General features: G+C 32.8%; 2 protein-coding genes across 7 annotated transcripts in view; one reads left to right on the top strand and one right to left on the bottom strand.

The window, feature by feature from the left end:
• Positions 1-27193, top strand: part of LOC126736366 (transcriptional regulator ATRX-like) — a 292446-nt gene that overhangs the window by 244084 nt on the left and 21169 nt on the right. For all 6 annotated transcript variants that reach the window (XM_050440688.1, XM_050440690.1, XM_050440686.1 and 3 more), the window contains 4 exons: positions 681-863; positions 20588-20784; positions 20838-20948; positions 21014-21082. In XM_050440688.1, the coding sequence (XP_050296645.1) occupies positions 681-863; positions 20588-20784; positions 20838-20948; positions 21014-21082 (560 nt within the window). The remainder of the gene's footprint in view (positions 1-680; positions 864-20587; positions 20785-20837; positions 20949-21013; positions 21083-27193) is intronic.
• Positions 8307-12283, bottom strand: LOC126736367 (uncharacterized). The gene is made up of 2 exons (XM_050440693.1): positions 9049-12283; positions 8307-8998 (listed from the first exon to the last, which is right to left on the bottom strand). The coding sequence occupies exons 1-2, from the start codon at positions 12115-12117 to the stop codon at positions 8918-8920; spliced, it is 3150 nt and encodes a 1049-aa protein (XP_050296650.1). The 5' UTR covers positions 12118-12283; the 3' UTR covers positions 8307-8917.

Below are 27193 nucleotides of genomic sequence, written 5' to 3'. Positions count from 1 at the left end.
AATTCTTAATTATATATAAAAATAACCTTACTTTTTAATGCCAGTGAGACATGATAAGATAAATAAAACATAAGTCATAAACAAAAAAAAAATTACAATACAACCTTGAAATAGGTGTATATTATTTGATAACATAATAGTGTTCTACTAAAAATTCTATCAAAAGCATTTTTAATACGTTAAACAATAACGGATATACAAGGGGAGTACCAAAATCCAAAATGTTCAAAATCACTGTAAATTAACAACTATGACAGCTGTCAAATTTTTGACAACGACATATTTCGTTTCATATCTCTATCTCCTCTAGTAACCGAGATAACCTACAAAAGTGTCCAAATTTGGACACCCTGTACATACTCATACTTTTTGATTTTTAAAAATAAATAATAAAGAGTAACTTCTTACATACTTACCACTCTATAAACCTGGTGTCAATTGCAGATGTAAGAAATTATTAAATATTGAAAAAGGTTACCGAAAAATATTTTAAGAGTTTAAGATATATCATTTTATAACAATCACTTCCACCAATAGTTATGCCAGAATTCGCCAATACTATAATCATAGAAAAACTGTGCAGTTCTTGTTTAAATATTTTAAATTTAAATTTTGATCTTATTATTTTCTGTATCATATATTCGTAAATATTAACTAACTTTACAAAATGTCATATTTAGTAAACAACTCCGCAAGCCCGATAACAACCTCTAGGACCTATACCCCAGCAAATAGAGTTACAAATATCAATAGCTTACCGAAAGTTTCTCCTGGACGAAAACTTAAAAAGCCATTAATTGCTGCACGTAATTTGTCTGGATTGCAATCGAGCGGCTCATTATCTGCCACGAATAATAATAAAGGTAAGTGTTTTTTAAACCTTAAAATCTGATTTGTATATAAAACTAGTATATCGTTTGTAATAAACGTTTATATTTGGGATTTGTGAAACTAGTATCCTTAACTTGTCGAGTGGTTAACCTTGTTTTAGGAGTATTTTGTTTGATATGGCGTCTGTATATTATAATTATTCTATATAGGAAATAATCAACAGGAACAAGAACTACCTCGATTGAAAAAAATTGACAAAAAATATATGTAAAAATCATACGTCCTTTGAAGGCGGCGAAGAATGGCTTTGGAATTATTTTTATTTATAATTTTTTTTTACAATTTATATTGAAAGTAACGCTCGTATTAACAGGAAGCAAAACTAAATTAGCCGCGTGGCATTTCTCAAGAATCAGTGTTTTCTGCTTGCTGTTGCCTAATTTCGACAAATTCACATAGTTCTATTTCGTCAATCAATTGTGCAATCAGAAGTGGATAAAAAGAACTTATCTCTTCATCTACTTTTTGGGTCTAGAGCTTTTTCACTGGAATCTATATATGACCATTCTAAGGACCTGCATCGGCTCCAGTTTTACATAATAAGATATTGTTGAGTTATTTTTTCAATCCAACAAGAGCAATCATTTGCCTTGAAAACTTTTGTCATTCTTATCCTTTCCTGCACACCTAGGGTAATACAGGTTTTCATTTATGATCTACATTTGTTTTATGTAAACAGATTAATCTTAAAATCATTTATTAAAGAAGATTATTTATTAAAGAAAGATCGAATTATATGGATAATAATGTACTGAGCTTTGTATGTATATCAACAAGTAACAAATGAATAAGTTACAAATCAAAATAATAAAATAGAAGAAATTTTGGACGACCTGTCATAGACGTAAACCAGATGTTAAAGTTGTTTAATGATCATTATTAAATCTGGGGAAAAATTGTGGCAAACAAAATAAAAGCAGCGCCCTTCTCAAGTAAATATTCCATCTGTTAATACCATATGTCTATTTAACATAATAACTATAGAAATACTACAAAAAATAAAGAACTTTCAAAGTAGAAAGTTTGTTTTTTATGCCAGAGTATACTATTTAGTAGACATATTGCTGAACAACCTCGTCCAATTCTAATTGCTATATCCTTTGTGTTCCGATCATCATTTGTAATGCTTATACCGAGGTATTGTCAGTACTTTCGAATTGTATCTCTCAGATTTCTAACTACCTTACTTCACCTCTTAGAACATTGAATGCCTAGAATAAGCCTAGCTGCACACCATAGGCGTGATTGTTTGAGTTCAGCATCTCTCAGACAATGATGTAAAATCGACTTTTCAATTTTTCATTCAATATATAATTTTCTTAAGCCACTACATATTTTTTTAATTTGTATTTTGTAACAGGTAAAAAATGTACTCTTTAAAAGTTTCGTTTATTTGCTGACTAATAATATATGTATATTTTGAGAGTAATCAACAAAGTTTTCAGAATAAAAAAAGATTCCTGACATAAAAGTTAATGAAAAAAAAAAGCAACTTGGCAACGTAGAATACCTCTATGTTTACAATGCAAGTATCCGATGTCGCCACTTTGTATTTTTTTTCTAGATATTATTATAATCTAGTATTTATTATAATCTTTATTTTATAATAAATACCTAAACGCATTTGAGATGGTTGCAAACCTCAACAAACAAAAGTTTTTTAGTAAAAAATTATTGAATTGTTAGATGTTAAAAAATATAAAGGGCTATGTAACTCCTAACGGTTATAAAGTTTTATCAATATCTTTTGGCACTTATATCCGTCTATAACAATAATTTTTAATCAAAAAACTTTCGTTTGCAGAAATTTTCAACCATCTCAAATTCGTTTAGGTATTTATTATATATTACAGAAAAAAGTTTAATTCAAATCCTTTGGAAGTTAACCTTTTAATTGAAGGCCTTGGCGTGAAAACGATGTATGCCACATGCAGTAGGTTTTGAGAAATCGCCTCTGGAAAATCATTTTTAATCCACAAAATCAAAATTAAATTCTTTTTATTTGAATTCGGTTGTAAAAGATAAAACACCTTACCTAGTCTTATACCAATAAAAAGGTTTTTAAAAAAATCACTAGATTTACTTTTTAGGAATTTAATTTGCAAAAAAAGGTGGCTTGTATCCTTTTACATGATAAACTAAAGGTAAACTGAAAAAACATAAAAGTTAAATGAAAAATAAATTAATTGTCATCACTTAATGGGTAGTCTTCATCCAAATGCTCTATATCCATCGGTAATGCCCCTTCTTGACTAACCAGTTTTTTTGCGCCAATATCCAAAAAAAAATGATGGCTTACTTCAGGTATATACGGTAGCAAAAGTGATAAATTATCAAGTTTTTTGGGGTTTATTTTTATTGGCTCCATATATTTTTGTTTTAAACATTCTGTTAAACATTGCCTTCTAATACCTTTTTTTCCAATATTTACATTTTTAAAATTTTCATTTAAGTAATGTTTTATCTTTAAAAGGTTGGGATTTACGCTGTCAAACTTAAAGATACAAATTTTGCTAAAGGCAACTTTTTCTTTTTCATCGGTAAGCTTTTTTTTAGTAATATTTCCTTCTAAAGATTTTAATGAAAAGAAGTCTTCTCTCTTCATTACAGTAACTTTAAACGGATTGGTTCTCTTACACTTACTTACTGCCTCATACCAATCTGCTGGTTCATATACTGCCTTTATCTTCTTTTTATATTTCTCTATAATAGCAAGTCCCTATCGGACGGAAGATGAGTATGCCCCACTACTAAGAATCTATGCTCTATGGATTCAAATACACCTTCTGTAACCAACTGCTTCCACAAGCTCATTAAGACCCAGTTCTTATTTTGACCACCGCAATTATCTGTATATACAATAAGGTTTTTGGGGAGGTGTTCTCTCTGAAATATTTAAAGAGAATACCGGAAATCTCACCGCTACCTCTTTTACCAGTATTCTCAGACCACATGTACATATTGCCCTTATCATTCACACAGTCATGGACTCCAAGATTATAGACCCATGCCTTCCTTAAGTAAAAAGCAGGACCAGTTGTTAAAGAGGGTACAGGGAGTGCTTGCTGAAGGTCAAATGATAATACGTATGTATCCTTTAAAGCAGCCATTTTTATTTCATCCTTTAAAGTATTTTGCATTGCTTCAGCGCGCCTTAAATGCAGCTCCTTTTCTGTCTTGAACTTCTTTAGAGATTCTTCATCTTCTTTAGAATTCTCAATGTTTACATCTAGTTCATCGCATATCTTGCAGGAATCGCTTCTTGGTTGCTTAAATCCTATATTAAACTCAGAACAAAATATCCTTCTGTATTTATCCTGAATTATAGGTATTATATTTTTTTCAACACACCAAGGCTTATAATAATCATAGTATAAAGAAGATATATTGAGGTCATGATTAATGTAAGTTTTATGAGGATTTTTTTTCCTACTGTAATGGCTTGTGTATTTTGGAATAATATTAATATGGTCTCGAGCTGACTGGCAGGCCTCCTCCGGTATTTTATTATAACGCACTAGAAACTTCCCTCGTTGATCTGGTTTAGGTGTGGTTAGGCCTTCAAGCATTTGTTTGTGCAGAAGCTGTAATCGCTTCTGAGACGTCAGATCATGACTGGAAATAAATTCTCTTTTACATATTTTTACATCAAAGCAATTGACCCTCACAAAATAGTGAAAACTAAACTTCCGAGAAGAGACAGCTCTCTTTGTTTTCTTGGGGTATGAACTTTTTTTTGGCAACTGCTTTATGTTATGAAATAAATACGCGTTTTGCTTGTAATAATCGCCAATATTCCAAAAATCGTCAAAAATTTTATTTTCTGTACATTGAAGCAACATCCTACAGTTTTTGTTGCAACCACATGGTGGACCTAAGACTCTGGCTTCAATATTTTTGCCTTTTTTATTTATATAGGGCGAACCAAGATTTCGACGTATTTTTTTTAATTCAGATCTTTCGACGTTTTTTTTCGCCTTCTAGTTTTGTTCCTTTTTTCAGGGGTAGGAAGCTCAGCACGGCGTTTTTTTCTGGATTCCTGTAAACAAAAAATCCGCTATATATGGTTATTTTAGTACTCTGACAAACATATTGGGATGATGATAACAAACAAAGTAAATGTTATGTCAAAAAAAATAATGTTATACCTGTGAAAAATGTCATATTCCCGTAAGGGAATTGCCATAAACATTATTACAGATATTTTAAGAAAATACACAAAAATAATGGCAAAAATACATATCTATAATTTTCAGAAAAAAGGTACAGTTATGGTCATATAAATAGCACACTTTTCTAAATTGCGATAAAAAATATTAAATACCATTTTCTATTTTTTTTATAATATATTTAGCTTAGATGTTCTACAAAGAGTTGTATTTAATTAAAATTAAAAGAGTATTTTAAATATATAAGAAACATAACAAAAAAACTAAACAAATGCTGGCCATTTAAATAGCACACTTAAAAAATATTTACTTTCACCAAAACCAATTTAATATTTTGTTGGGTATCCTTTATTTTTTATAACTTCACTTAATCGCTTGGGTATTGACTCCACCAATTTTGCACACACGCTTGCCGGAATACTGTTCCAAGCCTCTTGGAAGTTTTGCCATAGTTCATCCAGATTTGAGGGATTTAATACCTTAATTTTGGTTTTAACGTGATCCCACAAATTTTCCAGAGGGTTCAGGTCTGGGCTTTGTGGCGGCCATTCCAAAACATCTATCACATTTTTAGTAAACCATCGTTTATTGATTTTGCAGAATGTTTTGGATCATTATCGTGCATGAACTAATTGGCATAAAATGCTCCATGTATGGTTCGATAACATTCTGCAAAATCTCCCTATACTTGTATTGGTCCATTATTCCCTCTATACGATGAATAGGTCCAACACCATGCCATGACATTGCTCCCCATATCATAATTGATCCTCCTCCATGCTTAACAGTTTTAATTGTGTACCTAGGGTTTAAGGCACGATTGGGAGGACGTCTAACATAGCATTTTCCATCATTTCCAAATCTATTAATCTTGGTTTAATCGCTCCATAATATGGTTTTCCAAAAATTAATGTCCTTATTTATATGTTGTTTAGCAAATGCCAATCTTTTTTTAATATTTCTTTTTGAAACAAGTGGTTTTTTCCTAGCTACACAACCTTTGAGATCTTTTTCACATAATCTTCTTCTTATTGTTCTTGCAGAAATATTGACGCCATATTGGTCTGCTATTTCACGTTTTATTTGGGCGGAACTTAAAAATGGATTACCCTTGCTTATTCTAATAATAATTTTATCCATGTTATACGTGGTTTTTCGAGGCCTTGTTAATCTTTTCTTGTTCATTGTGCTTTGAGTGGTCTCATAGAGAGCCAGAGCATTATAAACCATTTTCCTAGAGCAATTTAAATCTTTTGCTATAGCAGAAATAGAAAAGCCTTGATTTTTCTTTTCTATAATAAGAGCTCTCCTCTCTGGTCCACAATGTTTCTTTCTACCCACTAAAAACAAAACTACTCTTGACAATATTCAAAAATTTAAAAGTTAAAATAATACTTACTAATTAACACTCGATATATTTAATAAGAATGAAAGGTGTGCTATTTATGTGTCCAGCCTTAAAACGTTAATATTGGAATGAAATTCTGTATGTGCATATATTTTTAAAATAAACATAAAGTCTTGCATATTAGGAGGAGATTAACTGCTTAAATATTTTCTTATCAGTCAGGAATTTGTTTTTTGTAAGTAATATATGAAAAGGCTAAGTGTGCTATTTATGTGACCACAACTGTATATGCCACAAAATAAGCCAAATAAGTTTCAAAATAGCATAACTAAAATTTTCAGTAAAAGGGTTTAAGCCACATAACCTCAAATACATACCTGTTGCTCTTCACAGGATGATGATACTTTTTTTCGTTTTCACGCAAAAAACTTAATTTTTCCGCATTTTTTTCCTTTAAAAAATAAAAATACTATACAATGCTTCTCCTCTTTACATTTTCTTCAAAAAACGTTTACTTTTGATTGCACTAATATTAAATAGACCCCTAAAATGAGTTAAAAATTGATAAAGGTACCTACTACGATTTCAATGAACTCATAATGTAATAAAATCACATGCCATTATTTTATTCAACCATTCATGAGATAAATGTGTTGAAAATTGTGCTTGCTCTTGCTATGACTAGGAAACTGTGCAGGATTCTAAAGATGGTAAAAACATATTGCACTTTTCTGAATGTAACCATTAACCTTTGAATTGCTAATTTTTAGGATTTTCAATTTAACATTCTATATAGGTAATAATTAGGCACACCTTTACACACCTTTTATGTATATGCGCAATTTGCTATTTTAATATATTAATATTATTAAACCGTAACCCTAATAATATTTACGTCGTTATTCTTACTATGCGTTTTTAAATGTTGTTTCCAACGATTTCTGATCGTAAACACTTCTTCACAATGCAAACATTTAAAATTGTCAGTTCTTCCCGTAACTCCGGGTGAAATTTCTTGACATGCACTCGTAAATGAGTGGTTCTTGTAAACAAGCGATTACAAACTGTACATAATTTATTGGGTTTGGAGTCCATATCATCACCGTTGTATAACCTACTTAATATGAATAAATAAAAAACAAAAATTACCTTTGTTTATCAAACCTACCCAAGCAAAAAAACTGTACCTCGACTAATAATTTTTCTTTATTGCAATTCAAAAACACCCTGCGCGCCAAAATCACTTTATATCAATACTTCCTGCCTCCTGCCTCCGAAAAATCCTAACGAGAAGTGCGAGTCTGCGAGCAAGCACATGCATGCATAACGGCTCACCCAGAATGCGTTTTAATCATAAAATATGATATCTTTGATCAAAGCGGCAACATTGGCTTTGCCGCGAGAGCGACGCCGGCGGCACAAGGAACGGTGGTTCCGCAGACGCTAGTTTCATTTTCACTCTCTACGTACTACTATGTCTCTGTCTTTTACACTAGCGTCAGAATTCCATCCACCGCTATTTTTTTCACTAGAATTACTTGAAAACTCTCGAGAACATCCGGCACGTGGGCTACTCATGGCCCACGTGCCGGATTGTAACCTTAAACCGAAAATTTTCATCACACAGCAGATTTTGTGAAAACGACACTTTAGCACAGTAGCGCTTTAGGTTAGGCTAGCACAAAAGGCTTCAATTAATTTTTCCAAAAAATCCTTAGTTTGTCGCGGTTTATACCCACTATAAACCGATTTTGGTATCCATTGTTAATATCTAGAGAAAAGATCATTAAAACACCTTTGGAATTCCAGGAGATACGGGCATTGTATTGATTAAATAATAATGGGCGCCGACTATAAATATAATGCTGGCAAACGAAATATGCTGCGTTCTCGATTTTGGTTGCTGGATATCGACCAGACACTACCTTAATTTTTTTACACATTAATTTTGCGGCATTTCGAGTTTGAATAAGCAATTGCTATGCAATGCTAGATTATAATAATATACTTAATTACACATTTTTATTAATATTTTGGTATGCAATACTTAATAGATACTTCACAAATATGTCGTCTTTTATAATATTCTAACCTAGAAGGATGACACATTTGACACCTAACTCGCCTGCGAGAGGAACAATTTGAATTTTCTTTTTTTCAACATATGTGACCCACTTCAGACTTCTTTATCATTTTTTAGCAAAAAGGGAGTTTTAAGTCTTAATAAACAAAACAATCTTTTTAATACTAATTGGATTGAACAATGCCTCCTTGCTTCGCTTTGGGTAATTGTTCTGTATTTTAAACGATGAACAATGAACACTTTGGTCAGTTCTTGATGATGAATTTATTTTAAATTTTTATACAAGAGTTTAATTTTTAAGTTAACAAAATTTAATTTATATGGTTGCTTGCTTGTTCTTGACAGGAGAGGAGTCGAGGCGTCCCGTCAGGGGCGCTGTGATCTCAAGGTAAGTGGCGCGTTACAAACGCCGTCCGATAGATGGCGTCAGTAGGACTGAACTTTGAATGAAATAAAGTTGAGGGTACACTCGTAGTCCGAACATCCCGCCGCCTTTGAAAGGCTGACCTTTCAACATAACTTGAGCGTTACAAAACATCAATAGGCAACAAACAAACCTTCGTTGTTGCTCTCTTCAAGAAACCATTCTTAGTCTTAATGGTGACCACCCTAACGAGGCCATCAGCACCGGGATGGACTGCAGAAATTCTACCCAAGGTCCAGTAGGCTGGGGGAGTATTTTCTTCCTTAACAATCACCAAGGCACCAATTTGTAAGTTGGGATCCTTATTGAAACGCCATTTACTGCGTTCCTGGAGGGTGTGAAGGTAATCATGGCTCCATCGTCTCCAGAACTGCTGGAAAAGCTTCTGAACATGAAGAAGTCGCTTTACCAAATTAGTGTGAGAATCTTCCAGGTTTCTCTGAGGCAATGCCGTCATTGGCTGTCCAATAATGAAATGGGCTGGGGTAAGAGCCTCCAGGTCATTAGGATCAGGAGAAAGGCTTATAAGGGGCCGAGAGTTTAAGACGGCTTCCACCTGTACCAATAATGTATACATTTCCTCGAAATTAAGAGGATGATCATTATGTAAAACACGCTTGAGATGATGCTTGCAAGATTTCACAGCACTCTCCCAAAGACCTCCAAATGTTGGGGATCTAGCTGGAATAAAATGCCAATTTATCTGAGTTTGGTTCAAATAATCTCTTAAGACACCGCCATTAACAATGTTTTGCAAACGTTTCAACTCATTGTCTGCGCCAACGAAAGCAGTAGCGTTATCTGAGTAAATATCTGTGCACAAACCTCTACGCGAAACAAAACGTTTCAGCAAATTTAAGAAAGCATCTGTGGACAAATCCGTGACTAAATCTATGTGCAAAGCTTTCGTAGCCATACACACAAAAATCGCGACATAACATTTTATTATTTTTCTGGTTTTGGTTTGGCCATCCTTTAAATTAAAGGGGCCTGCATAATCGATTCCAACAGAAAGAAACACTTTAGAAGGTTTTACGCGGACAGAAGGCAAATCGCCCATTTTATAAGTCAAATTAGGAGGGTTGGCTCGGAAACATTTGATACAATTTCTAATACAGGATTTGACTGCCATTTTGCCGTCAATAATCCAATAATTTTGGCGTATATGTGATAACGTTCCTTGATTTCCGGCGTGTAAAGCTCTTAAATGCTCGGAATGTATCAGTAAACTTGTAAATTTATGTTTTTTCGGCAATAAAATTTGATGTTTTTGATCGTAATTTAAGTCAGAAAACTTTAATCTTCCGCCCACTCTCAAAATACCATCAGGGTCTAAAAAGGGCGCTAAAGCTTTTAGCTTACTCCTTTTCAATACTTCACGGTGGGTTCTTAAATGGCAAATGTCCGCATTAAACTCAGAACTTTGAATTAATTTGATTAGACGTAAAGAAGTCTTTGAAAATTCAGAATTTGACACAACATTATTAATAAAAGTTTGAACATCATGTCGACCTTTAGAGCGATCTATGAATCTAAAGACGTAGGCCGCAACTCTTATTAATTGACTAAAAGAAGAAAATTTAGAAAAAAGTTCATCAAAATTAAACAGGTTATCGGTCTGACATAGAAAATTCATATTTTGATTCTTGAATTCGGGAACATCTACAGGATTTTTGGAAAAATATGAAATATTGGTGGCTTCAGGCCAATTTTCTTTATCCTGTCTAAGGAACGAAGGACCATTCCAATATAAACTATTGGACAAAAAATCGTTAGTTTGAGAACCTCTAGACAATATATCAGCTGGGTTTTCATGAGTTGAAATATGATTCCAATCAGTTATATTGGTCAACTGTTGGATTTCAGAGACACGATTGCATATAAAAGTTTGCCAAGTTTTAGGCTCTCTTGACAACCAAGCTAACACTATGGTTGAATCAGTCCATAGATATATATTCTGAATCTCAAAGGAAATAGTACTTAAACACTTGCTCACTAATCTAGCTAAGAGCACTGCAGCTTGGAGCTCAAGTCTTGGAATACTAATTGCCTGTACAGGAGCTACTCTTGTTTTGGCAAAGTACAAACGACAATCTATGGCTCCAACATTATTAATAGATCTTAGATAAACGCTACAGCCATAAGCACTCTCACTAGAGTCAGAAAACCCATGTAATTCGACCAAATTAGCACCTTTAATTAAAACTTGTCGAGGTATTTGTATAGTATTAATATTAAATAATTGTTTCTTATATTCACACCATTGGGAATGTAATTCTATGGGTAAATTTTCATCCCATGATAATTGAAGTTTCCACAACTGTTGAATGATTAATTTTGCTCGGATAATTATGGGTCCAAGGAATCCCAATGGATCATATATTTTTGAAATGAAACTCAATATTGATCTCTTGGTAACGGAATTTGTCAGAGAATCTTCAAGTTGAAGTTTATAAATAAAACAATCAGACGTGGGTATCCAAGAAATTCCCAATGTTTTAGTGGTATTCTCATCTGATATGACATATTCTGATAAAGAATAATCATCATTACCTTCTAAAAACACACGGGAGTCATTTGACTTAAATTTTCTAATTTCAAATCCATAACCAGACAAGATTTTAGTAATGTTGTTTTTTACTTGAATTAAAGACTCTAAAGAAGGGTGACTAAGTAAAAAATCATCCACATAAAAATTTGAGCCTATAAAATCACTTTCAATAGGATAATTGGTTCGGATATCATCAGAAATTTGCTTAAGGCATCTAGTGGCTAAAAATGAACTTGAAGCTAAACCATAAGTTACCGTATTTAGGCAAAACTCTTTAACAGGCAATGAAGGATCTTCACGCCAAAGTATCCGCTGCAAATTTCTGTGTTCCGGATGTACATTTATTTGTCTGTACATTTTGGTTAAATCTCCTGTCAACGCATAATCATGATGACGGAATTTCAAAAGAATGGAACATAAGTCAGGTTGAACAGTGGCACCAACCTTTAAAACATCATTTAAACTTATATTGGTTGATGACTTTTGGCTACCATTAAAAACAACACGCAATTTAGTAGTGGTGCTTTCAGCCTTTTCAACACAATGATGAGGCAAATAGAAACATAAATCGTTTCCAACATTGTACTCGACTTCAGACATGTGAGTCAAAGTTTCATATTCTCTCATGAATGAAGTATACATTTCACACATCGGGGAATTTTTTGAAAGTTTTCTCTCAACAGAATACAAAGTACGTAAAGCTATACCTTTAGTTTCACCTAAATCGGTATAATTATCCTTTAGAGGTAATTTTACTACAAAACGCCCTGCAACATCTCTTGTTGTATTATCTAAAAAATGCCTTTCAACTTCTGCTTCTTCTTGGGTGAGTACAGGCTCATTTAAATGAATTTCTTCGACAGACCAAAACCTTTCCAGCTGCTTAGCCAAATCAATAGTAGACAACATACTCTGAGAAGCAAGATGATTTTTCTTTTGCATTTGCAAATTTCCACTGACAAGATACCCAAATAAAGATTTTTGCAAAACAGGTAAATTCCTACCTAATTTTATTTGTCCTACAGATAGCAAATCATAAAAAATGCTTGCACCAATAAGCATGTCAATTTTTTGAGGGGAATTAAAATCAGGATCAGCCAGAATGATGTTTTTTGGAATATGCAAATCTGAAATATTAAAGGGTATTTGTGGATAGTGCTCAGAGATTTTATCTATTACCAAACAGGAAAGTCTGGTCGAATAATTATTATACAAAGAAGAAATTTTAACTTTGATTCTTTTATTTATATTGGTGGAAACTTGACCAATTCCTATTAGAGGAAGATTAATATTTTTTATAGGGCAATGATAAAATATCTGCAAATTCTTTGGTTATCAAATTAGATTGGGAGCCTGAGTCCAAAAATATGCGACATTTTATAGGTCTGTTATCTTTATCAAAAGCATGAACAATTGCTGTAGATAGCAAGACAAAATTTTCCCTGGCAAACAAGGAAATTGGCTGAACAATATTAGTGTTTAGATCAGAAGTATTTTTAGTAAAATTCTCAGTTTGAATACAATTGACTTTAGGGGAAATAGAATTTAATTCTGCATTTTTTGATGCCTGTGAAACAGTTTCATGTTGGCATGATACCTCATTATTTTAAAATAATAATAGTAAAGTCCTAAGTAAAATAATAAAGTCCTTTTTATTTATTTATTTATAAGGAAGAAGTCCATTCTGAAGTGGAGTCAATATAAGGGAGGAGGAGTAGGAGAATAGGAGTCAATATGCCGTATTGTTTGTTATTGTTTAGAATTTGTGTATGTGTTAAGTAACTCAAGTCTGATGATGGCAAGAACACTTGACGAAAAGCATCACTCCTGAAATTAGAATTAGCATTTTATTTGTGGAGAAAAGACTTCGCCTACTAACTTTTCAAAATTCTTATAAGGGGTTATAGGAAGATATGACTAGTTCAATAAAGATTAGACAAAGAGTGACAGAGGGGATAAAGGTCACTAAAGGACTTTGCCACGGCAGCTGCATTGCACCTATACTCTAAGATTTATTGGGAGAAGGTTTTGGAAACTTGAAAAAAAATTGGAACCTATGGGTATGCCAATTAAAGATCATAAACTGTACAGCTTGCATTTTGTGGATGACCAGTAATACTTGCAGAAGATCAGGATGATATCCACTACATATTACGGAAAATAGATAATACACCGAGTGGGGTTTATCAATTAACCCATCAAAAACAGAGTATGTTGTGGTGGGAGGTAAAGTAAGGTAGTTAGAAATCTGAGAGATACAATTTGAAAGTACTGACAGGTATAAATATCTCGGTGAAGGCATTACAAATGATCTTAGAACATTGAATACACTAGAATAAACATTGGCTGCTTTGGATTGAGCGCAACATCTACACAGGGGGCAGAGGGGACTTTTTGTTGATAAACATGCTCTCAATATTAACAGAAGAAAATAAAGTGATATAATAAATTATTATAATTAACAGAAACTGAGTTGCATTCTTTATGATAAAGCAAGAGAAAGAGTGAAACTCGTTTAATAATCAAAACTATTTTGTCCTATATTTACATTAAACACTAATAATAATTAATATTTTTTATTTAGATTCTTTAAATCACGAAATTTCCACACACAGCGGCAACGCTGTAGATTTTGCCCAGAAATAGTCTCGCAATAAAAGTATTAGTGTTCGGACTACGAGTGTACCCTCAACTTTATTTCATTCAAAGTTCAGTCCTACTGACGCCATCTATCGGACGGCGTTTGTAACGCGCCACTTACCTTGAGATCACAGCGCCCCTGACGGGACGCCTCGACTCCTCTCCTGTCAAGAACAAGCAAGCAACCATATAAATTAAATTTTGTTAACTTAAAAATTAAACTCTTGTATAAAAATTTAAAATAAATTCATCATCAAGAACTGACCAAAGTGTTCATTGTTCATCGTTTAAAATACAGAACAATTACCCAAAGCGAAGCAAGGAGGCATTGTTCAATCCATTTGATCCCTCGACCGGATGAAGCCATTACGCAGTGCTGGCTCAGCAACAAGAAAATTCTTGTGAATTGTAATTTGGAAGGATTTGCAGCCCAATATCGAAGGAAATAAAGCTTTAAAGTTCCCATTATCTTCCTGAGGGCATTCACCTGTTGCCTTTTTTCTTTTAAATATTTTCACAATAAAAAAGTGGAAAACTATTTCCATGCTTATCAGCGCTCGGGAGATGATGCTTGATGGTTTCACGGGTAAGTTTTTGCATTGCATTTGTCTGGGTTGGTTTAAATAAAGTTTTATTGTTGTGTTTTTATTTCGCCCTATTTAAAGGTCAAATATTGATTATATTTATGTGTTTTAAAAAAGTAAATAAAATTAAAAATCTTTATGCAAGGTAAGTTCTGTGCACAAGCCCTATTGTAGTATTGTACATCATTTGTATTTTGATTTAGAGAGGTCATACGTACTGTATTACTGCACAGATTATAATTCATATGCATTTATTATTTTCTATTTGGTTGCTTGTTTTTAAAACATATTGTACTGTACAGAGTGACAGATTTTTTATGTACTGAACATAAGGTGTAGATATCGCCTATTTTATGAGTCATTTTCGTCCTGTACTGCTCGCTCCTGTACAGATTATTTAGTTTTGATTGGGAGAGTAGCAAGTTCATTCTTTATAACTCGAACTGCACACTGTGTTGCAGATCATTTTATTTGTTGTATTGCACATTGCGTTGCAAATTATTTATGTTTTGTACTGTACACCATAGTGCAGATTATTAGATTTATAACTTGTACTGCACACTACGTTGCAGATTATTTATATCTTTGTGTACTGCATACTGTACTGCAGATTATTAAAATTATATTTCTTTGTCGAGCTGCATACTGTAGTGCAGACCATTTTAGTTGAACCACACAGTGTAGTGTGGACATTCTAGATTTGTAATACACAATTTAGATTCAATCATTTATATTAAAAGTTTTAATGTATTGCACATTTAAAGGCTAATCAAAATATTTATATTTTATAATAGTGTATTGCACATTATAAGGCAGGCTTTATTAATTTGTTTCATTGTACGTAAAGTACAAATTATTTGTTGGTGTGACACATAAAGGTGAAAATTTTGGTAAAATTATATATTGAGCCGCCTACTATTTTATGTGATAATTACAGATTATCTTATTTAATTTCAGTTTTACATTTTGTCTTACATTAAACAGGTATTTTTATTTTCATGTGCAGGGTTTAACTATTAATGCACCTGATTTTAACTCAAATTTAAACAAATCTTTTATTATTTAAAATGGCAGAAGAAATAGATCATATTAGTGAAATTAAAAGGCTTAATATAACTAGAGGCCAAATTAAGGCTGAATTGACTCGTTTTGAGAATTTTTTAAACAAACAACCACAGAACCCTGTTTCAAAAATTAAAAGTCGTTTAGAGATAATTTCTCCCAAGCTTATTGAAGAGTTTAAAGTGGTTCAAGGTGAAATTGAGTCTCATTACATCTTGGGCAACATTGTCCATGATGAGAATAAATGGGCCACAGAAAGGGAAAATTTTGAAACCCAATTTTTTGATTGTGTATCTTCTGCTCAGGATTTAATACAGGGGCAAACTTTAAATAATTCAATGTGGCCACCTGCCAATGCTAATGATTTTGCTCCAAGTCCAGAAAATAATATTTTTGTTGAGCCCATCGCTAATCTTCCAAAGCTAAATTTATTTAAATTTTCTGGGGATTTCGGGGATTGGCGTCGATTTAAAGACACTTTTGATGCTTTGGTGCATTCTAAGCCCAGAAGCAAAATTGAGAAATTTCACTATTTGATTGATTGTTTAGTGGGGGAAGCTGCTAATGTAATTGCTTCTTTACAGATAACTGAAAATAATTATGACACAGCTTTAGAGCTTTTAGAAAATCGTTATGAAAATAGTAAAATTATAACAAATTTTCATATTAAAGAAATTTTAAATTTACCTAATGTACCTAGGGAAAATTCAAGGGACCTTAGATGTTTCTTGGATAATTTTCTAAAAAATTATAGATCTTTGGAACTATTAGATGAGTCTGTTAAACATTGGGATTTGATTTTGATCTATTTACTGACTGAAAAAATTGATTTTCAATCTCGTCGTGAGTGGGAAACTTGTAGTAAAGATATCGTAAAGCCCACTATTGAAGACTTTAAAAAATTTCTCACTAAACGTTGTGAAATTCTAGAAGCAGTGCAATCAATATCGTATCATAATAATAACCCCAGCAATTTTAATAAAACAGCATCTAGCAATAGTTTCAAACACAAAATGAATGAATCCAAGAGAGTTAATTTGGTGTCAGAATTGATTTGTCCTTTGTGTAAGGGAAATCATTTCCTGTTCAAATGTCATATATTTAGAGACATGTCTGTTAATGATCGATTTGAAAAGGCAAAATCATTAAATATTTGTATTTGCTGTCTAAAATCAGGCAATCATAAAGCTTCAAATTGCACTACTTTTTCCTGTAGATTTTGTCACAAAAAGCATAACTCTTTGTTGCATTATTTTGCTTGCCATTTTAAATAATAAAAGATTTGTTTAAATTTGAGTTAAAATCAGGTGCATTAATAGTTAAACCCTGCACATGAAAATAAAAATACCTGTTTAATGTAAGACAAAATGTAAAACTGAAATTAAATAAGATAATCTGTAATTATCACATAAAATAGTAGGCGGCTCAATATATAATTTTACCAAAATTTTCACCTTTATGTGTCACACCAACAAATAATTTGTACTTTACGTACAATGAAACAAATTAATAAAGCCTGCCTTATAATGTGCAATACACTATTATAAAATATAAATATTTTGATTAGCCTTTAAATGTGCAATACATTAAAACTTTTAATATAAATGATTGAATCTAAATTGTGTATTACAAATCTAGAATGTCCACACTACACTGTGTGGTTCAACTAAAATGGTCTGCACTACAGTATGCAGCTCGACAAAGAAATATAATTTTAATAATCTGCAGTACAGTATGCAGTACACAAAGATATAAATAATCTGCAACGTAGTGTGCAGTACAAGTTATAAATCTAATAATCTGCACTATGGTGTACAGTACAAAACATAAATAATTTGCAACGCAATGTGCAATACAACAAATAAAATGATCTGCAACACAGTGTGCAGTTCGAGTTATAAAGAATGAACTTGCTACTCTCCCAATCAAAACTAAATAATCTGTACAGGAGCGAGCAGTACAGGACGAAAATGACTCATAAAATAGGCGATATCTACACCTTATGTTCAGTACATAAAAAATCTGTCACTCTGTACAGTACAATATGTTTTAAAAACAAGCAACCAAATAGAAAATAATAAATGCATATGAATTATAATCTGTGCAGTAATACAGTACGTATGACCTCTCTAAATCAAAATACAAATGATGTACAATACTACAATAGGGCTTGTGCACAGAACTTACCTTGCATAAAGATTTTTAATTTTATTTACTTTTTTAAAACACATAAATATAATCAATATTTGACCTTTAAATAGGGCGAAATAAAAACACAACAATAAAACTTTATTTAAACCAACCCAGACAAATGCAATGCAAAAACTTACCCGTGAAACCATCAAGCATCATCTCCCGAGCGCTGATAAGCATGGAAATAGTTTTCCACTTTTTTATTGTGAAAATATTTAAAAGAAAAAAGGCAACAGGTGAATGCCCTCAGGAAGATAATGGGAACTTTAAAGCTTTATTTCCTTCGATATTGGGCTGCAAATCCTTCCAAATTACAATTCACAAGAATTTTCTTGTTGCTGAGCCAGCACTGCGTAATGGCTTCATCCGGTCGAGGGATCAAATGGATTGAACAATGCCTCCTTGCTTCGCTTTGGGTAATTGTTCTGTATTTTAAACGATGAACAATGAACACTTTGGTCAGTTCTTGATGATGAATTTATTTTAAATTTTTATACAAGAGTTTAATTTTTAAGTTAACAAAATTTAATTTATATGGTTGCTTGCTTGTTCTTGACAGGAGAGGAGTCGAGGCGTCCCGTCAGGGGCGCTGTGATCTCAAGGTAAGTGGCGCGTTACAAACGCCGTCCGATAGATGGCGTCAGTAGGACTGAACTTTGAATGAAATAAAGTTGAGGGTACACTCGTAGTCCGAACACTAATACTTTTATTGCGAGACTATTTCTGGGCAAAATCTACAGCGTTGCCGCTGTGTGTGGAAATTTCGTGATTTAAAGAATCTAAATAAAAAATATTAATTATTATTAGTGTTTAATGTAAATATAGGACAAAATAGTTTTGATTATTAAACGAGTTTCACTCTTTCTCTTGCTTTATCATAAAGAATGCAACTCAGTTTCTGTTAATTATAATAATTTATTATATCACTTTATTTTCTTCTGTTAATATTGAGAGCATGTTTATCAACAAAAAGTCCCCTCTGCCCCCTGTGTAGATGTTGCGCTCAATCCAAAGCAGCCAATGTTTATTCTAGTGTATTCAATGTTCTAAGATCATTTGTAATGCCTTCACCGAGATATTTATACCTGTCAGTACTTTCAAATTGTATCTCTCAGATTTCTAACTACCTTACTTTACCTCCCACCACAACATACTCTGTTTTTGATGGGTTAATTGATAAACCCCACTCGGTGTATTATCTATTTTCCGTAATATGTAGTGGATATCATCCTGATCTTCTGCAAGTATTACTGGTCATCCACAAAATGCAAGCTGTACAGTTTATGATCTTTAATTGGCATACCCATAGGTTCCAATTTTTTTTCAAGTTTCCAAAACCTTCTCCCAATAAATCTTAGAGTATAGGTGCAATGCAGCTGCCGTGGCAAAGTCCTTTAGTGACCTTTATCCCCTCTGTCACTCTTTGTCTAATCTTTATTGAACTAGTCATATCTTCCTATAACCCCTTATAAGAATTTTGAAAAGTTAGTAGGCGAAGTCTTTTCTCCACAAATAAAATGCTAATTCTAATTTCAGGAGTGATGCTTTTCGTCAAGTGTTCTTGCCATCATCAGACTTGAGTTACTTAACACATACACAAATTCTAAACAATAACAAACAATACGGCATATTGACTCCTATTCTCCTACTCCTCCTCCCTTATATTGACTCCACTTCAGAATGGACTTCTTCCTTATAAATAAATAAATAAAAAGGACTTTATTTTTGACTCGGCGAATTTCAGCAATGCTGCTTTTAACCGAGTACATAAATGATCAGTATACATAATAGATAATGTTTGGAATTCAAAAATATAAAAGATTACCACTGTATCTAAATTCACAATCTTAATAATTATAAAGAAAAACAGAAAAAAATATATAGGTAAATCCAAAATAATGAATCATAAAAATTAATTATGAATTTAACGAACTAAACCATAAATTATAACAAATAACAATAATCCATGCATACAAAACAGTAATGGGCAAGAAGTTCAATGTAATATCTAATTAAAAGACACAAGAAATAAGCAATAAGATGGAAAAAAAAAATCATGTAATAAAAATGCATTTTTATTAATCTAATAAAGTCTGTTTGTACTTTTTTTTAAAAGCTTGTCTTTGCAAACCTATCAAGCTGGATGGTATTTCGTTTAAAAGTTTGCTGGCCTGGTAGCTAAAACAACCTCTGAAAAGGCTTGTTTGGTTCTTTGGTATTTCCAGTCGATTTCTGTACCGTGTATTTAAGTTGTGTACAGAAGTTCTATATGATAGTTTGTCTATTAAATACTGGGGTGTTTGTCTTGTTATGAAATTATTTAGAAAGGAAGCAAAATGCAAATGCAAAAAATGCAAGAATTGTTGAATATGTGTTCCTTATTTTTTAGCAGTGAAAATCAATTCTTTCTAATAAATGACCTTTAGTGGTAAAAAGAAAAAAATCTAAGGAGATTATCGTAAATGGGTTTTAAAATAAAATAAATTAATTGTTATTGTGTATCTATTTGTCTGGCAAAATCTGTGATTTTACATATTTTTCTAAAATAATATTAGAGTTACGCTTGAATTCTACATCTATTTAAGTTTTGATACTTGATATCAATATATATTATTGTTGTTAATTAGTATATATTCCTTTAGTGTCTAAACCACCAGCAGTTCGAATAATTAGTTCCGCTCCTTCTACATCAAGTAGTGCAACGCCATCAATAGTAAATTATACAAATCCATTACCAGTTACCAATTTACACACCGCAGGACCTAGTAATAATCAAACTACTACAAAATTAGTAAAGATACCAAATGGTGTAATGCAAAACCCTAACGGAAAAAAGAAGGTAAATTATAAAATATTTTTAAACGTGTTATTTTATTCTAAGTTTATTTTCAGATCATCATTTCAGCCAAACCGAGTTCAGTTCAAAATCAGCAAGTGCCAAAATCCCCTATAAGAATCGGTTCTACAGCTATTAGTAATAGTGGTTCCTTACAGAAACTAACGGTAAGAAGATAAATAAGTGGAGCCTAATATATTTAAATTTCTACGAATTATTTTTATGTTTTTAGCCAACAGGATGGATGTCAAATCATAGACCCATGAGTCAAAACTCACCCGGCAGAATGAACCAGAAAAATGTAAGTTTTAAAAATATCGTATTTAACAAGAAATATTCATCAGTTTGTTATCGTTAATAATTTTCTCTCTTAGATTGTCGGCTCTTTTGGGGCAATGGCAACATCTTACCTCCATTGTGTGTCTAGGTGTGGTATATACACCCTGGGTTAGGTTATCTATGTGTTGTTTTTTTACAATTTTATGTTGTTTTGATTGAATATTCGGTTACGGACAAAGTGGCTTTGGAATTGGATCGACTCAGCACATCCATCACCCCGGATGGTCCTTTTATTTCACTTCTGGGTATATTGTATTTTTTTTCATTAATTACCAGTCAAATAGGGTATGATTGAGACTTCATTCTTGACCACAGATACAGTTTGGCGTATCGTTTATGCTTATCTTATTTAGATGTATTGGTGTCAGGAAGTGGCTGGTTCTCATCCTTGTCAGCAAGCTTATGATGTCTCTACTTTAGTAGTTTATGTCATTAAACCATGGTTTCTCTCGCGGCTTTGGTTCTAATTTAGCGTATTTTCGTCCCTTCGTAACGGCCAGTTTTTATACAGTTGTTACCAGTTTTTCCCTATTCTTTGTGTCACTTGTTAAAGTTTTCTTCCTAGGTTTGCCAATCATTCGCCAATCGTTCGCCATCCGCTATGTCATTTCCTCGAATGTTTATATGGCTTGGAACCCACAGCAGCCTTATATCCATGCCTTTATTCAAATCCTACTTAGAAAACAGACTGCAGCAGGTATAGGAGTCGAAGATTTATTGAGTGATTTTTCTCCGGTAGGGCATGGTACCACAGGACACGGTGCTTGGTCCGGTTCTTTATATCATCAAGTGGTTTTAAACCGCTTTAAACTACCGTGTCACCACTCAACTGATTTAACTCCCAGTGCTACCAACACAAATGTGCAAATACCTTAGAAAAATAAACAAACTGATATTTTAAGGTTAGACGTTAATTTTTTTGCCTACTTTTCAAGTAATCAACTAACTAGTCAGCTCAACCAATATTTTTTAAAATTCTTAGGTTGGCAACGGTAAACAGCTGTTTAATCTTAAGGTGGAATCCCTTTTTTAATCTTCTCATTTAAACACTAGCCAAACTGAATTATCTCTAAACCGGTTTAGCCGCTAAAGTGGCTTAGTTGCCCGTTTAAACTTGGTAATAGATAGAAAATTTAACATCCTACCCAACGGTAGTACTGTTTGCTACGTTTCCTAATTTAAGAAAAATCATAGCATGAGATATATAAAAAAGCTGAAACTTTGATTAGTTTAATTAAGGAATGGTTTCTGTATAGCTTACTATCTCTGAATAATGAAAAATCAATTTTTATTTGCTATCTAAAATCTCAGCTGCGTATATTGATGTGCTATTACTAAATCTTTAATAGATATCTACAGACGGTTTTTCGCAAAACATCCCTATTCCATATATTTTACTTTTAGGGTCTACTGAGGCATCTGTGAATGTTATTGTGTGTTCGGGTTAACGTGAGATCAGTTGATGAAATTCTTGGGTATCGTTGTTCCGTTTTTCTAATGGTGTTTTAATGAATTTTATTTTATGGGCTTGATCTTCATGGAAAACTTATAGCATGGCAGTGTCTTTGATTTGGATATTAGATCATGTTCTTAAAATCATTGTGCTTTCAGGACTGCCGCATTATTTAACGAAATAAATCCTGGAAATAATGTATGTCATACTTACGTGACTTTGAACCTAATTCTTAAATTTGAAGAAATAGGATCGGTGGAAAAAAAAGAGTTCAGCGTAGAGTACTTGAAGAAGCGGTACAAGTAGAAGTAATAGGACATTTTGCAATGAATCCTGCATGTTTCTGCGATAAGCTTCAGCGATAACAGGAATTTGCCATTATTCTATTCGTCAGGTACTTTCAAACAAAATGCAAATTCTTCAGGAATTGCGTGAACACGATCCTGACCGAAAAATAGAATTTTGCGAGGAAATGACTAATTATGTCATGAAAAATTCCGTATTACTTCTGACATACTATTGTCAGGCCTCTATTTATTAATTGTAACATTAATGGCGAAACTTACTTGAAAATGTTGGAAATCACCATTCAACCTAAAATTGTTGAAGAAATAGAAAAAAAGATTAGATTTTCAACAAAATAGAGCGCCACCCCACTATGGTCTTCCTGTGAGGCAATTTTTATATGATGCGTTTCCAGGTCAGTGGATTGAGAGCAAAGGTCCAATGGCTGGCAAGATCACCAGATGTAATACCCCTCGACTTTTTTCTCTAGGCTTACTTAAAAACTGTTGTGCTTAAAACGCAACCAGCTTTACTCGATGATCTTCGGCAACGGATTATTACAGAAATGTAAAGTGTAGTATGATATTAAATGGTTCGATTAGTGCGGGTCTCGTGTCTATTCTAATGTGGAGTTTCGTGGTTTATTGCCGTATAGATGTCCAGTAAATTTGGAAATAGTTCGCTTTGAGAATTGCTTTTATGTTCCAGGCCAAATTTTTATGCAAGCTATATTTTTTTTATATCCAGTAGTGTTTCTCCTACTTCCGATAATAACGCTCTTAATGTTAGATTGCATTATTCCTACTGTTATATTAATATAATTATACCTGTATACTGTATTCTAGCCAGTTTTCTTTGGAGGTTTTTGGTGTACATTGCGATCCATTATCCAAGTATGCTCTAGCAATTCCTGTGTATATCATTACTAATGTTTTTGGATCATAGCCCCGCCAAATTTATCAGGCACTTCATTGATTCCTATTAAAGCCTCCATTGCTGGTTCTTCTACAGTGTTTTCACTTCAAAACGATCCACCCTTAATACCTTTCATAAAAAAAAAAAAAAAAAACACGTCAAATTAGATATACAGGGGGCCGTTTAATTATGCATTTGAAGTTCTGTCAATCACCTCCTCACATCCAGGTAACCTCACTTTAATATGTCAAATGGGAGCCCCCATCGTGTGATACATTATAGTAAGCAGCGTAAAATTCTCTATTCAACGGTACCAAAAAAAATGAAAACGGTAAATGTGTAAGCAAATAGTTAGCGAAAATGTCTAGAAATAATGAATATTTTATTTACGCCAAACTTTGGTATGTCAATCCCATGGTGTGATACATTATTTTAAAGGGCATCCATTATGCTATCAATGGTTGTAAAAAAAAATAAAATTGATTGACCAAGAAGCAATTAAAGTGTAAATCGGTAGGGTAGAAAAACAAATTTAATTAGTTTAACAAATTTATTTTATTAAATGTTCAAAATGCGCGCCGTTATTAGCAAGACAATAAAAAAGCCCATTTTCAAACTCCTTACGAATATTGGCAAGGGTCTGCCCGCTAATTTCTCTGCATTGAAATATTCTATTTTTTAAATTTTCAATACTCTCAGGTGTTTTATAAACTTTCCTTTTTAAGTAGCCCCAAAGAAAAAAATCTAGTGGGGTTAGGTTCGGAGACCGCGCAGGCCATTCGATTGCACCACGTCTGCCAATCCACTTTTCTCAAAAATTTTCATCAAGCCACTCTCGAACAACCAAAGTGTAGTGCGCGGGAGCTCCATCCTGCTGAAAATGTATATTATTTTCATTCAATAATATAGCACCATGTTGATCTACTTGATTTTCCATAGATTGGATGATGGAAGGGTATATAGCATTTTCTAAAAGGTTTAAATAAATTTCGCCAGTCAAATTTTCTTCCAAAAAAAATGGCCCGAATATTTCATTCCCATTAATTCCTGCCCAAAACATTATTTTTTTGGGGATATTGGGAATGTCCTTCCCGAAAAACATGCGGATTTTCATTATCCCAGTATCATCTACGGTTATGTTTGTTCACCAGGCCATTTAAAAAAAAGGTCGATTCGTCACTGAAGCAAATGTTCTTCAATAAATGGGGTTCGTCGTCAATTCGCTGGCACATCACTTCACAAAATTGAATTCTCCTATTAAAATCATCTTCTCCGAGTTCATGAAGAATATGAATTTTATAAAGAAAGAACTTTTTTTTTTAAAACTTTATGTACGGAACCAGTGGAAATATTTGTTAGTTTTGCGGCCTTTGGTATAGACAAAGTTGGATCCATAGCAAATTGTCCTAGTACTTCAACTTGGCATGCTTCATCGACAACTCTATTTTCATATTTTTTCTTATTGCAAATCGATCCCGTCTCTTCAAATTTTCGTATCAATTCTAATACGTATTTATGGCTCACGTTTTTATCTTGATACCTTTCATTAAATGCTCTCGCGGTTCTGCGAGCACACCGATCTTGAGCTCCATAAAGGAAAATTATTTCTATTCTTTTGGCTAGCGTATACACCATTTTATTTACTCACTGTTTTAACTAAAATTGAAAAATTGCACGCGTCAAACTGACAGTTTTAACAATAATAAATCGCCTGCGTTTTAAACGCCTTAAAAATGTAAGGTATTGCAGTGTTTTTTTGTACCTATTAGGTAGGTTTCGCAAAAAATATAAGTGAAATAAATACACATACAAAGTTATAAGACTGCAAAGATTTTTGCAAAAAATTTGAAGACACTCTTTTTTCTCGCAAATAACGGTACACATTCTTTACTTAAAAAAATAAATAATTTGCTTGAACTAAACGTACTGTTTGTTACCACACATTTTAAGTTTTAAATTGCTTGTATTTTTTTTTTTTTTTTTGATGATCTATTATAAAAAATGTAAGAATTTTAAAATGATGTAGGTACCACACTAAAAGTATTTATTTAAAATACCAAAGTTTGGCGTAAATAAAATATTCATTATTTCTAGACATTTTCGCTAACTACTTGCTTACACATTTACCTATTTGGTTTTTTTTATACCGTTGAATAGAGAATTATACGCTGCTTACTATGATGTATCACACGATAGGGGTTCCCATGTGACATATTAAAGTGAGGTTAGCTGGAGGTGAGGAGATGATTGACAGAACTTCAGTAAATGCATAATTAAACGTCCCCCGGTATATTTAATTTGACGTTTTTTTTTTTTTTTTTTTTTTTTTTTTTTAAGAAAGTTATTAAGGGTGGATCGTTTTGAAATAAAAGCCCTGTATAGTTTATTTTAAGTGGTTGTCAAATGTCACTTCTAGATATTTATATTGTGATACCCATTCTATGTTTTTGTTGTTTATTTGAGGGTTGGAAAATTACCTTCTTATGGTGCCTTTTGAGAACATCATTGCTCTAATCTTTTGCTCGGATATTTTTAAATTGTGGCCATTTCTGTCCATATCTTTGCCCGGCGTCATTATTACCAGCTCATCAGCGTATAGGAGAATTTTTACTTCATTTGTGCTTAATGCATTTAATGATGCGATGTAGATGTTAAATAAAAGTGGGATATGTGATGACCCTTGTATCAAGCCTCTATTTGTCTATCTGGGCCTTATGCATATTTTCCTGTTGCATATCAGTTGTTCTATAATTTGAATTATGGTTTTATTGATGTCATAACTGTCTAAGTAGTAGCTAATGAGTATTGGAATTGATAGATTGTCATATGCTGCTGATATGTCTCTGAAGATTTCTCTTAATTTTATCATTTCCAAATGCTTTGTAAGTTTTTGTAGCTCTCTTCTTTTTCTCTAATATGTGGTCTAGTTTGCTTGCTATTTCTCCATTACTTTTCCAATATACCTATACCGATATACCTCTCTCCTTGTTATGTTCAATGTGTTGTCCGAGTCTGTTATGTAACAGACCAGACCCGTAATTCAGGATTTTACACAGGGTGTTACAAAATTCGGTGCAAAGATTTTAAGAGCGTATTGTTGGAGTTAAAATAAAACATTTTTCCGATAAACATGTGTCCTTAAATGCATCCCCTCAGAGCTACAGCCCGCGCAAATTGCATCAAGTAACTGCTGGAATTGTAACTACAATTATGAATCAATGCTTCTGAAAATTTGCATGTGCCCATTTTTTGGGTGCTCTTTTTATTGTCTGTCCCAAAAATGGTGTAAATCCAATTTTAGGAGAGGATTCAGGGGAGCTTACCCTTCTGATGACTTAGGTTTCCTATAAGAAATTTAAAATTAATTTGTTGGCACTACCAATATCCCATGAATGTGATTCGTCTCTTCGATTGATATAT

Source organism: Anthonomus grandis, chromosome 5 (genome assembly GCF_022605725.1).
Source record: "Anthonomus grandis grandis chromosome 5, icAntGran1.3, whole genome shotgun sequence".
Classification (NCBI taxonomy): Eukaryota; Metazoa; Arthropoda; class Insecta; order Coleoptera; family Curculionidae; genus Anthonomus; species Anthonomus grandis.
The sequence above is the reverse complement of the archived record's forward strand: the minus strand, read 5'-3'. Positions and strand labels throughout refer to the sequence as shown.